The sequence below is a fragment of the Bubalus kerabau genome, chromosome 11, assembly GCF_029407905.1.
Source record: "Bubalus kerabau isolate K-KA32 ecotype Philippines breed swamp buffalo chromosome 11, PCC_UOA_SB_1v2, whole genome shotgun sequence".
NCBI lineage: Eukaryota > Metazoa > Chordata > Mammalia > Artiodactyla > Bovidae > Bubalus > Bubalus kerabau.
This window is the reverse complement of record NC_073634.1, coordinates 85741747-85756435: the sequence shown is the minus strand read 5'-3', so window position 1 is coordinate 85756435 and position 14689 is coordinate 85741747. Positions and strand designations below refer to the sequence as shown.

The 14689-nt window shown below is 41.0% G+C and overlaps 1 protein-coding gene across 7 annotated transcripts in view; it reads right to left on the bottom strand.

Moving 5' to 3' along the window:
* Positions 1 to 14689, bottom strand: part of NBAS (NBAS subunit of NRZ tethering complex) — a 330504-nt gene that overhangs the window by 234520 nt on the left and 81295 nt on the right. For all 7 annotated transcript variants that reach the window (XM_055540893.1, XM_055540896.1, XM_055540894.1 and 4 more), the window contains 4 exons: positions 8484 to 8547; positions 4326 to 4519; positions 2745 to 2999; positions 1902 to 2027 (listed from right to left, as the gene is read on the bottom strand). In XM_055540893.1, coding sequence (XP_055396868.1) covers positions 1902 to 2027; positions 2745 to 2999; positions 4326 to 4519; positions 8484 to 8547 — 639 coding nt within the window. The remainder of the gene's footprint in view (positions 1 to 1901; positions 2028 to 2744; positions 3000 to 4325; positions 4520 to 8483; positions 8548 to 14689) is intronic.

Genomic DNA, 14689 nt, shown 5'->3' with positions numbered 1-14689 from the left:
TCTTCTAACTCTACTTTGAATCCTTTCCAATCCCTGCCCCAAACATCTTCCTATACAAAGACTTCCATAGCAGAGTCTAACATTATTGCTACCTTCACTGGGTTCCCATAGCATTTGTCTGCAATCACGTGTATGGTCAAAGTACATTAGGCATGAAGCTTGTCTTCTCAGTAAGATTAAAAGCTCCCTAAAAGCAAGGCCATATTTATGCCACTGCAGTACCCCTTCACCATCTCTGGCATAGAGCTTCTACTCTTTACTTCCTATCTATTTTGCTGAATTAAGCATTTTCCCCAATTAAAAAAAAAAAGTACATGATTTGTCTCTTCAACATCTGTCAACTCCTTCAGAGACCAAAACTGCCTTTTATTGTGTTACAGGAAAGGCCATTAAGTGAATATACATGAACTCATGAGCTCACTGTCCTGAGTCACAAAAGAAGGAAGAAAGATAAAATAGGTTAGGTGTTCTGATATTCTAAAGAAAACACAAGCAACTTTGTCTTCTCCCTTTATTTCAATATCCTTCATGCTCTCTTATCTCTAATATCATGTTTGTATTAACAGTTTATCTTTCTGTTTGGTTTAAAGCATCAATGTCTTACATACAATTTTTTCAGATTTTTTTTTTAATTACTCACGTACATAAATTTAGGGAAAACAATTACCACGAAAATTTCCCAACATTTCTTAGAATATTTCTAAATGTAAACATATTTTCCTTCCTAAATGAGAAGTCACAATCTGCTAAAAATAGGAATGTGTTCAACTACTTCTTATAAAGGGACCAAGGATCCAAATTAACAAGCTGCACGGTAAGTGTAACTGTGGTAACGTGGTAGTAAGGAGGCTACCGTTGTAGAATTTAAGCAAAAAGGGGGTAGTGACAAGACTGATATGTCAGTTATCTATTTTCTGCCTCTCAGCTTCAAAAGCATTCTTCAAAGCTAGCTAAGAGAGATAAACAGCATCTTCCATTTGGGGCCGACATGATACTAAGCTTTGCCAACAGAGGGCGCTGCAGGGGGCGGGCCCTGCAGAGGAAGAACCTCTCCTGTGTCTGGGAAGCCAGCAGTGCCAGCAGGGACCCTCTTGCGATGCTTTCTGCCCGCTTCCTCCTTCAGAGGACAACTTCCCACTTAGCATCGACTGCACTCCCATGGACAGACTCCTCCCCAGTGAACCTCCCAGACACCTGAATGGGAAGCTTCCTAAACTAGGCTTGCCTGCACTCCAGGGGGAATTTTTTTCTGTTCAGTCCTAGCCATGGTTCCTTATCTACCAGCCTTCTTGCTAGTGGAGGCGTTTCCTACTTACCAGCCTCCAGCTGACCACCACCTCCCCTCTGAGTTTTCTACCTCCTTGGAAACATTCCCTTCAGCCCCAGGTTATTCCTTAGAGTTATCTTTGCCCTCATACACTTAATCTCTCGTTACCAGAAAATAATTCTCTGTATTAAAACTCTCTCTTCAAATTCCTGTGTGGTTCCTGACTCTTGACAGGACCCTGACTCATGGCAGTGAACTGAGGTAACTGAGGTAGATGAAGGGAAAGGGTTAGGCCAAGACCAGGTACTTGGCTGGTTTATCAGGGAATATTCACACACAGGTCTTTGGTACCAACAATCCAGCTGCAGAGCCAACAGAGCCTGAAAACAAGGTAATTTTTCCAGGTTGAATAAAACGCTTCACAAAGAAAAATCATCAGTGAAAAGTACTCCAATATGAAGCCCTACAGCCATGAGATAGTCCTTTAAGTATGAACCTTACCTTCTCCAGGGGATCTTCCCAATCCAGAGATTGAACCCAGTTCTCCCGCGTTGCAGGCAGATTCTTTACCATCTAAGCCACCAGGGGAAGAACTACGACTCTTACTACATGTTATCAAACTATGTAAACATACCAAGTAATTCTGAATTGAAGCAATGTTGACCGCTGACTTCCTCCACTGCCTCTGGTACACCAGGTCAGTGTCCAGGCCGTAGGTCTGAGCCAGGGACAAGGCTTCCTCATACTCTTCACTTTCGATCTTTGGACAAGGAAATGGAACAGGAATGTGATGTTACTGAGCTGTCGCAGTGTCACGATGATGGCAGAATGAATGGCAATAGTGGAGGTCACGCACTCTCAACCACCCCCACGTGTCCTGTGGCACCAGAAGCTCACAAACATGAGGAGGGCCAGAGAGATCAAGCATCCATTTAAGCACTTTACCAGAAAAATGAGAAACAGAGGTAAAGTGCCCGTGCTTACAGAGTAAAACAGCAAAGCCAGCACAAACAGGGCGACAGCCAGAGTCCTTTGCCAGGACTCCTCTCCTGACGCTGCAGCACAGACAAGTGGAGTACTCAGTGCTGATCGAATCTGCTTCCCAGACAAACCCCCGACTAGAAAACCAGCCTGCAAGTTCTTCCCTCCCCAGCTGCAGTCTGAGCAGACAGCTGTCCTCAGCACAGAGGAGGTGAGAGCCGAAGGCCACAAGAAGCGGAGTGAAAACCTGGGCAGAGCCACCAAGGGGACAATGGTCCCGGTGAGCTCACCTCCCATCCACCACTTTTGTGTGACCGCTCAGGCACAGAGCAGTCACAAAGAGCAGCAGCATTTTCAGAAGGTTTATCATACTGACGTTTGCAACATATTGATACAACAATCCCCCTTTCAATTTCTTCCTTTATTAAAAAAAGTGTTTTTCTCAACAGAATCATAACTGAATCTGTGACCATGCACAGTAACAGGACACCCTCACCTTCCTCTGGTAGAGCTCCTCCGGGGTCGTGGACCTCAGGCTCACCAGGCGGTAGTTTTTAGTAATGGTTCGCGGGCGTTTCCGGGGCGGTGCGAACCGTTCCATCTCGGTCACTAAGTACAGGCCTTGTTTTATATAGCCAAAGTAGCGAGTCTTGGCAGAGATTCCCTGATCAGAATCCGAATCCTCTTCTTCGTCATCTTCTCCCACCCTCGTCTCCAAACGAGATCGTTTGGGGGCAAGTTTAATCTCGCACTGAATTGAAAAAGATTTTAAATGAACAGTGAGGAACTAAAGATAAGATTTTAGAACTAATAGAAAAAGCATTTTAATTCTACTCTGGTTTGATGCATTACATCAGTGGTGTGATTAAGACTAAGCATGGAATTCAAAGGAACCCAACAACACTCTATATACATCAACAACTCCAGAAATATGTGCGCAAGTCACTGGTTCCAAATCTCTAAAACTAAAGCTTGCTTTAGTAACAGGTTATTAATATGGTCTGGTACAATGTATGCTTGGTAATTATTTTAGGGAAATAAAGGAGAATGTTAATTTCTTTCCTTTTGATATTTTTGATATTTGATAAAATATATTTGATATATTTTGATATTTTCCTTTTGATATTTTGATATATTTTTTGTACCTGCTGTGAAAAGATGATGTGTTTCAATCCATTTAGCAAATGAACATGAAGGTATTTATTTGCTCTACCAAGAATAGCTACCCTTCTGCCCAACTTTTAAACAATGTCTGAAGCTGCACAAAGTTTTGAGTCTGAAGGCTGCCTGCTAAAGATAAGTTTCATTCCAAACTTAACAGAGTTGCCTTGGATTTTAAAACATGATTTTCTTTAAAGAACATCTTGAGAATCAGTACCAAACTTACGGGTAAAAAAAAAACTGTCAAATTGCATTGAAGTGAAAACTATTGAAGGTCATTAACTTGGAAATAAAATAAGAGTTTTAAAGGACTAAAACATAACTTTAAAATACTACATTCATCTCAAATTTTTTTGACACAATAAACAAGTATTTTTTAACAGAAGAACCAAAAGTTTTAAGTTGTCATACTTCACAGAAATAGGCTAAAGACTGTATTTCTTTGGTAGTAATATTATTTATGTTTTTAAATAACTAATCTGGGGGGGGGAGGCGGGGGAGTCTATCGTGTCCATTAGGGAAAAGTGCTTTGTAGAAAACAAAATGACTAAAAATGTTTTTCTTTCTTATACAAATGTAATTTTTTAAACTGACTAAACAATAGATTTTTTTATACTGCACTCAAGCTGATTCCAGTAACAAACTTTTAGTTTTAAAAGATAAGATTAAATAATGGGATACTCAAAATTAAAAATCAGACATTTAAATTTCTTTTGTAATACACAGTAGTAGTGAGTAGGGTTAGTCACTCAGTCGTGTCTGACTCTTTGCAATCCCATAGACTGTAGCCCGCCAGGCTTCTCTGGCCATGGGATTCTCCAGGCAAGAATACCGGAGTGGGTTGCCATGCCCTTCTCCAGAGGATCTTCCCAACTATTCTCAAACACACTTGTTGCTTCAAAAAGGAAAGAATTACCTCCAAACTTAAAAATCCCCCATCATGGGTAGCAGTGACTTGAGGCGACGGTTCAAACCATTCACATGATTTTCCCAGTAAATTTTTCAAAGTTTTCACTGATGAAACAGTCAAAGCACCAGAGCAGCGAGCCAAAATCACTGCGCTGTCCACCCACCAATTCACATCTATCAGTGGGTAAAAGGACTCCTTATCTAATGGGGGGAAAAGTAAATGAACAGAAATTGATCAATCAATGTAGGTTACATACAACACACTTAGTCCAATAATCGATTTTAAAAACCTATTTGAGCCCTAAAGGAATGACAAATAATAAGAGTAAAATGTAAGTCGTCACTCAGATTTTGACTCAAATTTAAGACTGCTGTTTAGTCTCTTAGTCGTGTCCAACCCTTTTGTGACCCCCATGAATTGTAGCCCACCAGGCTCCTCTGTCCATGGGATTTTCTAGGCAAGAATACTGGTGTGGTTACCATTTCCTCCTGCAGGGGAATCTTCCCAAGCCAGGGATCAAACCCATGTCTCCTGCACTGCAGCAGATTCTTTACCACTGAGCCACCTGGGAAATTCAATATAAGATACAAAGTGGTAATTTATTTAAAAAAATCTGAATGCCACCGATTTGCCAAAGTCCAAAGTTCTATATTAAGGTCTTTCTGCTCAAAATATGAAAAACATTCACATACATATCACCATTTTCAACATACAAAAGATAAATAAAAGATAAACTGATAAATGGCAGGTTTAAGGAAGGACTCCGACCTTCCCCTGGAGCAGGTCTTAAGATCCTCATGTGGGAGGTGCCCTCTCCACACCTGGAGGAAAGCTGCATCCTTATCTCCAAAGACAGAGGGAAGGCACGGAAAAACAGACAGACAAGCTGCTAAGTCTCTCCCAGTTGAATCCTGAGCTCAGACCCTGTGTCCTGTCAAGGTTTTCCACACCTTCCCACTCTTCATCCAACCTAGTGTAACACTGATCAGGTTTAACTTCCTAAGGTCTTCATTCCCTTGTGAAGGCGCCCATGTCCCTAAAACATAGTAAGTAAAAGTGCATGCTTTTTTCCTTATTAATCGGTTCTTTGTTAGTCCAATTTACTGGGTCTTGGTTGATTTCAGAATCTAGTAGGGTAGAAGGAAAAAGAATTTTTCTCCCTACATTTGCAACTGGAGCTTCCCAGGTGACACCAGAATCTGCCTACCAATGCAAAGGATGTAAGAGACACGGGTTCGATCCCTGGGTCGGGAAGATCCCATGAAGAAGTACACAGCAACCCACTCCAGTATTCATGCCTGGAAAATTACATGGGCAAAGGAGCCTGGTGGGCTATAGTCCATGGGGCCCTCAAAGAGTTGGACACGACTGAGCGACTGAGCACACACACCCACAGCTATTCAGAAAGAGGAAAACACATTAAAGACCAGTAAAGAAATGGGTGGGGTGGGGGAGATAAAAATGAATTGTGGTTCACCAAACTGAGGCATTCAAAAGGAAATAGCGCGATATTTATTCTGATTTTATTGCCCTTTACATACCTTACTTGTTCCACTGACAATCTGATGAGGTTTAAAGGTAATACATAAAACAGTAAACCATAAACTTTAAAATATATGTAAACATTGGAGCAAAATAGGTTAGTGGAATTCCCTGGTTGCCCAATGGTTAGAACTCAGCACCTTCACTGCCCTGACCTGGGTTTGATCTCTGGTTGGGGAACAAAGATCCCAGAAGTCATGAAGCATGGCCAAACAAAAAATAAAATAGGAAATGAACTCTATTAGAATAATCCATTATTTTAATTAAAAAATAATGACTATAATAATTCAACATCTTCTTCCTATTTAAGCCTAAAGCAATCTATATAAATAAGGAATTCCAAGAAAACATGAAAATCAATGTTCCTCAGCTTACAGCTTAACGTAAAGGGGGATGAAAAAGAGCAAATCATTTAAATATGTTGTCAATCTTCTGCTTTGACAAATTGTTTTCTCAAAAATGTTTTTCTAAATGAGTATTTTGGATGATTATTTAACAAAAGGGAATATATGAACATGACAGATGATATAAATGAATCAATACTTTTAAGCTATTTAAATGTAATTAGAAGCATAATTTAATAAAGATTTTGAAGCCTGGTAACTATGATTCATTTTATAGGAGACACTTAAAAATTCAGAAGTATTGAACTAGGGGAGTTTCACCAGGAAAAAAAAACTGATTAGTCAAACTCTTAATTTTTAAATTTCTGTTTTCAGTTTTCATCTACCAATTAAATAATCACTGCTGCTGCTGCTGCTAAGTCACTTCAGTCATGTCCGACTCTGTGCGACCCCACAGACGGCAGCCCACTAGGCTCCCCCGTCCCTGGGATTCTCCAGGCAAGAACACTGGAGTGGGTTGCCATTTCCTTCTCCAATGCATGAAAGTGAAAAGTGAAAATGAAGTCGCCTAGTCGTGTCCGACTCTTAACGACCCCATGGACTGCAGCCCACCAGGCTCCTCCGTCCATGAGATTTTCCAGGCAAGAGTATTGGGGTAGGGTGCCACTGCCATCTAATTAACTGTAAATAATGCAGGCTTTATTTATTTATAAAACATTGCTCATTACTAAAAAATAATAATAATTTAGACATGGGAAATATATGGAAAAAAAATCCCTCCAATCTCTCATTATTTACTACCTACCACATGCTCAGCCTGGCCTCAGCAATAACTGCTCAGTTTCCCCTTTGAGAAATCCCTTTCTGCAATCTCCTGCACACTTATTTACAAAGGACTACACGTATGACCTGTGAACTTGCCGTCTCCATGCTGGCTTGAGGTAGGAGAGCCATGCTGCCTGACACAGCTGACTTGGCCTTGGGAAAACATGAAATATTAACACCTGGGCAGCAGGAAGTTGGATCTGTTGCCTTGTCCCCATTCTACAAAATCTTAGTGTTCCTTCCAAAGTGAAGCAGAATTATCTAGAGACTTTTATATGCAGGGTGGCAGAATATGCCACCCCAAAATATGCCAGTTTGCCGTAAGGATTATTTCAGGCTGGAGGCAACAAGAAGAAGCAGACACAAGAAAAGTTCTCTGTCCTCTATTTGCCTAAAAGTAGGACATAAATTTTGGTTTTCCTGATGGTTCAGTGGTAAAGAATCCGCCTGCCAATGCAGGAGACGTGGGTTCAGTTCCTGGGTCTGGAAGATCCGCTGGAGGAGGAAATGGCAACCCACTCCATTATTCTTGCCTGGAAAATCCCATGGACGGAGGAGTCTGGCTGGATACAGTCCATGGGGTGACAGTTGGACACGACTTCGCGACTAAACACCAGCAATGAAGGACATAAATGTACAAAGTTGTTCTCTTCACCCTCTGCCAGGAGGAACAAGAGTTCATGACTGGAGACAAATTTCAACTCTTATGAGGCCAGAGACAGCACCAAAGGAATCTACATCACAAACTAGTGCTTATATCCCATTACTTTCCCCACGTATTTGCCACTCCTAGAAATTCCAGCCTACAGCCACACCACCCTCAACACTCCCAATCTTGTCTGTTCTTGGAAGCTAAACAGGGTCCGGCCTGGTTAGTACGCTGGAAGCACTGATGCTGAAGTTGAAACTCCAATACTTCGGCCACCTGATGCGAAGAACAGACTCATTTGAAAAGACCCTGATGCTGGGAAAAATTGAAGGCAGGAGGAGAAGGGAACGACAGAGAATGAGATGGCTAGATGACATCACCGACTTAATGGACATGAGTTTGAACAAGCTCCAGGAGTTAGTGATGGACAGGGAAGTGCTGTAGTCCATGGGGTCGCAAAGAGTCGGACACGACTGAGCAACTGAACTAAACTGAGAAATCCCAACTACTTTTCCTTTGTCTTCACACTTCTCTAGAAACTGTTTCTTTAAATATAAGCCCAATTTCCAATCAACCCTCTGAGTTACTCCATGTATCCACTCACACTACACACTAACACACTTCTGCTGATTTCTCTTATTAATCTGTCTTTTGTCAACCCCATTTTATAAGGCCCCAGCCAGAGAACCTATAGTAGAAAGAAAAAAAGAGTTTTCCTTCCCCTATATATTCTTTATCATATGTACCTTTACTAAAGATGAAGAGTCTCTTAAGGTTTTAATTATCATACATCATACAACTCACCTTTGATTTTTTTTCTCTTCTCAGTAGAGAGTCTCCAATCAGGATTAAGGTCATCGTAGCCTGGCTGAATATGAAACACAGGCACATAAATTTTTTGTTCAACAAGGTAAGAAAATTATAAGAACATCACCAAGAACTTTGGACTGTTTCAAAAGAAAACAGAAATGATGCTTTCCTTTGATCTTAGTGACACCTAGTTGGAAAATGGCATTGAAACATGTATAATATCATGTATGAAACGAGTTGCCAGTTCAGGTTCAATGCACGATACTGGATGCTTGGGGCTGGTGCACTGGGACGACCCAGAGGGATGGAATGGGGAGGGAGGAGGGAGGAGGGTTCAGGATGGGGAACACATGTATACCTGTGGTGGATTCATTTTGATATTTGGCAAAACTAATACAATTATGTAAAATTTTAAAATAAAATAAAATTAAAAAAAAAAAAAAAATATCTTTCCAAGATCTTGAAGAGCAATTGTTCATACACTGAAGATGTGCACATGCAAGTACTGTGACTCAATTTAATGAAGAAAATAGCGCAAGAACAATGACAGCAGGAATATAATTCATACAAATGAAAGGAGACTACACTAACAATCCTGTGCGTGCGCACAGACACACATACACACGCATACTGGGAGGAGAACAGCTATGCTGTTGTGAATAAAACACTGGCCTGGATGGAAATGCTACCCTGCTCATAAGCTGAGCAACCCTTCAGGCCTCAGCTCCCACAGCTTTCGTGTTAACCCCACTTCCAACTTTCTATGACTGAATATCTACTAAATCAATATATATATATATATATATATATATATATAAAACCAGGCAATCCTCAAATTCAATACATGCATTGTCTAATCTCATGGCAACACAATGTCATGCCCATTTTTGTGAACATCAGGACACATCACTATCTCTCAAACATAACAAAACAACTGAGATTAAGCCACTGCCTGACATTTCCCAGGCCCGCTGTTAATTCCATAACCTCCAGAATCACAATAGTATGGGGGGGGAGGGGATGGACAACAAAATATCAGCTGGGGGTTATCTGAAATCTTAAGCCTAAAAAAAAGTGAGGCTCTACTTATGTCAATATGTGCTTTTTCATCTAATGCAAGAGAATAAGCATGTATGCTTTATTGCCAAATTACCAGTGGCTAATACGTTACAGTATTGAAACTGGCATTTTTTTCCACAGCCTGAGTACTTTCTGCTCTCCACTACTGTGACAAGTCACTATGAGTGGTCCCTGAGAACAGAAGATTTAATTCTTATCAGAAAAAAAAAAAAAAAAGTTGTCATATAAGGCGAAGAGTTGACTCATTGGAAAAGACTCTGATGCTGGGAGGGATTGGGGGCAAGAGGAGAAGGGGACGACAGAGGATGAGATGGCTGGATGGCATCACTGACTCGATGGACATGAGTCTGAGTAAACTCCAGGAGTTGGTGATGGACAGAGAGGCCTGGCATGCTGCAATTCATGGGGTCACAAAGAGTCGGACATGACTGAGCGACTGATCTGATACTAGGGAAAGAAATGGATTGTCCTAGATTACTTAATTAAAAAAAAAAAAGATTAAGTTTCAAAAAATTAAAATAAGGTATGTACTACAGAAAATAATCAACTAAATTAAGATCATTATCTGACCATTTACAAGGCACCTTAGAAGCTTTCAATGCCTCCGAATCAGCAGCTGCACCTCCATGACAGCACAGGTGCCCGCCAGCAGCTGTTTGTGAGGCCATGGAAGCCTCCCACTTACATTCTAGAGGACACAAGGGCAGTATGGAGCAACACTTCCAAACTTTAAGCCCCGCAAATAACAATAATTATGATTCAGCTTTGGGTAAAATAAAAGATGTACAGATTACAGAGAAATTTAACAAGAACTCTTGTGAGAAAAGAAGCCATCTCGTTGGCAGAAATATTTTCAGAACTCAAAGAATTTTTCAATTCTTTCAGAATTCAGAGATGAGCCAGAGGACCATGAACGAGTAGTACAGAGTCGAAAGAGCCAAGCTCCACACTCTGGGACCAGGCTGTTCCGTGGAGATTGTTTAAACAACAGGTGTCTCCTCTTGTGAAACCCATGCTAAAAACAAGGTGAAGATCTCTTCCCCTGCCTCCAGGTCTGTCTGTGGTCCCTGTACTCCCACCATCTGTCAGGGCCCACCTGTCACAGCAGCTAAATGCTGAATGCGGGAATGAACTCATCAATCTTTTGGATCGCTGAGTTCTAACTAGGATGGCTAAGTTATAGAAAAATTAAGTTGACATAGTACAAATATTCCCACGGCTCCTCAAAAGTGTGGTTTCTTCTGATATTTAGTCAATGAACACTGCGTGCTTACACTGTGAAAGAAAAAGTCAGACATTACAGGCCCCATACTCAAGGATATAACTAAGAAATGGGTATAAATAACTATAACCCAAGGTCAAATTTGGTAACTGCCCCAAAAAAGACCTACAGATAAGAGTGCTGGGGGTCCTCAAAGGATGAAGAGATGATTTTGGATATAGGCTTCAGGAAGATGAGGGCTTCCCAGGTGGTGCAAGGATCAAGAATCCACCTGCCACTGTGGGAGAGGCAAGACATGGGTTCAGTCCCTGGGTTGGGAAGATCCCCTGGAGAAGCGAATGGCAACCCACTTCAGTATTCTTGCCTGTAAAATTCCGTGGACAAAGGAGCCTGGTGGACTACAGTCCATGGGGGAGAGTGGGTGGCAGGAGTTTGCAGAGAGTCAGACACCACTGAGCACGCACACGTACATTGAGAAAGATAAAGAGAGGTGAAGAGGAACAAAGAAAGCCTGATGGTGCTGCATACATTTCTAGCTGGATAAGACTTGGATGTGGAAAATGGACGGAGGACGGCATTCCAGTCACAGAACACAGCATGCAGAGGACACAGGTAGGGAAATACTAGCCTTATTCAGGAAAAAAAAAAAAAAAAAAGGTCAAAGTACAAGACAACAGGCATCCTATTCTAATTCTACGCATTCTTTTTGTTTGGGGGGTTTGTGGGGAGAAGAGGATTAATGAGATCATTTTTTCATTGAGCTGATACAAACATAACATAAAATTAACCACTTTTAAACAAATAATTTAGTGCTATTTAGTACATTCACAGTGTTCTGCCACCTCCATCTAGTTCCAAAACCTTTCTATCACTTCAAAATAAAACCGCTTAGTCATTGCACCTTTGCCTCGCTTTTCCTTCCTCCCCAGCCATCAACAAGGTACCCTCTGATTCTGCGGATTTACCTATTCTGGATATTTTGTATAAATGGGTTCAAACAATAGATAACCTTGTGTGTCTGGCTTCTTTTGATTATAATAATGTTCCCAAGATTGACCTAAGATGTCATATTCTTTCCTTTTATATGGTTGCATAATATTCTATCACAAGTATATACCACGATCTGTTTGTTCATCCTTCTATTAATAGACATTTGGCTTACTTCCAGCTTGTGGCTGCTGTGAACATGTATGAAAATGTACTGTGTCTGAGTACCTGTTTTAAATTTTTTGGGGTATATATCTAACTGTATCTTTATCTTAAGAGTACATAGCAATTCAGTCTACATGTCTGAACTAAGCATTCAACTTTACAATATGTGGGAGTTTGATAGAATTATCTGTATAGTATATTTAAGAAAGAAGAGCAAACAAAATCCCAAACTTAACTCTGCCTCAGGCAGAGGTGACCTGCCAGACCATTATCCTGATGGCTTGTCCCTCACCACTTTCTAAGCTGACATTCCCACTGCTCCCCTCGTACTATTCAAACTGGCCCAAACTTACCACCCTAGAACCCCAAGGACTTTATCTGTGAGAACCATGGTCTGGCTCTGCTTTACAGCATCTGACACAAACTCTGGAGGCTGTTGCTTTGAGGACAGGATCACCAAGCTCCCAAGACCTCTACGAAAGTACAGAGTTGGCACTCACTCCCAGTACTGTGTTGATATATTCTGAGAAGCAACCTCCATATCACTCTTCCCTGTATGACATGCTACCATATGCCTGAAAACAGCCTAGGAGGATGCCCCAAGAATACAGTTATAGATTTCGTACAGAAAGGCTATTATGGCTAATGCATTAGCCTTAAATCTGTCTTCTCAGATTTAAGGATTTTATTTGTTGACTTCTTTTTTAATGGCTTGAAGCTAAACATAACAAAGACCCTGTCATCATAGCATGAAAGTAACCTTTAAATGCTTATTCATTCCACAAACATTTATCAGTATTTAACACGCCAAGCCCCCTGTTAGATCTCAGGAAAGAAATGTGTGTTCAGTGTCTCTTCTCAAAGAACTGACAGCCTAGTGAAGCTGTGGAAACAGCTGTGGATAGGATCCCGATTAGTCACAGGAACTATCATCGTCCCACTTATCCTTCACTGATTCATCCCCTTCACAAAATTACTCCAGCACCTACTACGTGTCAAAGAGAAAATAAAATCAAATGGAAATGGTAAGTCTTATATCTACTACATCTAAGGAAGCACAAATAAGTAATAAAACTTCAGAGAAAAATTAAGGCCAAAAATGAGACGTAAATATATAAACATAACATATGGGAAATGTTGGAAATGAAAATCACTTTGGCAATTTTACTGTATATTCCAAACATGAACAAAACTTAATACAGATTTCTAGCCAGATGGATTTTCATATTGACAATGAAAGCCAAAGTATTTAATCAACTGAAAACTGGATAGAAGTAAATCAGAATAGACATTTCCAAACTATCTTTAATCATTAGATTTTACAGAGAAAACACTCATTCAAACAAAGCATAGTATTATGAAAACTAATAAAGTATTGCTTGAATAAAGGCCCAGACAAGCTGAATTCACAATTTGGTAAAAGACTTTAAGGCCATATCAGGCAAGAGAAACATTAATTTTTTTCTCAGGCAACATTCAAGGTAAAGCTGTAAGCTGACTACATGGGATTCCCAGGCGGCGCTAGAGGTAAAGGACCTGCCTGCCAATGCAAGAGATATAGGAGACATGGGTTCAATCCCTGAGTCAGGAAGATCCCCTGAAGGAGGGCATGGTAACCCCCTCTAGTATTCTTGCCTGGAGAATCTCCCATGGACAGAGGAGCCTGATGGGCTACAGTCCATGGAGTCTCAAAGAGTGAGAGTCAAACACGACTGAAGCAACTTAGCACACACATACTTTCTCTATATATTTAAGATTGTTTGATGTGGACCATTTTTAAAGTCTTCATTGAACTTGTTACAATACTGCTTCTATTTTATGTTTTGGTTTTTTGGCTGTGAGGCATATGGGATCTTAGCTCCCCATCCAGAAAATTGAATCCACACTCCCTGTATTGGAAGGTGAAGTCTTAAGTCCCTATATACTATCTACACTATTTAGTATATAAGGTCTTATATACTATAGTATACGTTGGCCACCTGATACAAAGAAATGACTCGTTGGAAAAGACCCTGATGCTGGGAAAGATTGAAGGCAGGAGGAGAAGGGGACGACAGAGGATGAGATGGTTGGAAGGCATCACCGACTCGTCGGACATGAGTTTGAGCAAGCTCCAGGAGTTGGTGATGGACAGGGAAGCCTGGCGTGCTGCAGTCCACGGGGTCGCAAAGAGTCGGACATGACTGAGTGCCTAAACTGAACTAATACATATATAAGTGTATATATAGTACATATATAAGTATATAGTACTTATAAGTATATATACTTTAGTATACTGTAGGTAGGAGAAGGCAATGGCACCCCACTCCAGTACTCTTGCCTGGAAAATCCCATGGACGGAGGAGCCTGGAGGGCTGCAGTCCATGGGGTCGCTAGGAGTCAGACACCACTGAGCGACTTCCCTTTCACTTTTCACTTCCATGCACTGGAGAAGGAAATGGCAACCCACTCCAGTGTTCTTGCCTGGAGAATCCCAGGGACAGGGGAGCCTGGTGGGCTGCCATCGATGGGGTAGCACAGAGTCAGACACGACTGAAGTGACTTAGCATAGCATACTGTACATAAACAGTATACTATAGTCTTATGCTTTAGTATAAGTCCCCATATACTATATACACTAAGTCTCCATACCTTATATGCACCATTTTAAACTAATTGGCTATCCATTTCTTTCCCAGAGAAGCCGCAAAGAAATCCAAAGCCTGCCCTAACCTGGCCCAAGGCCACTCAACTATTGCTGGACAAA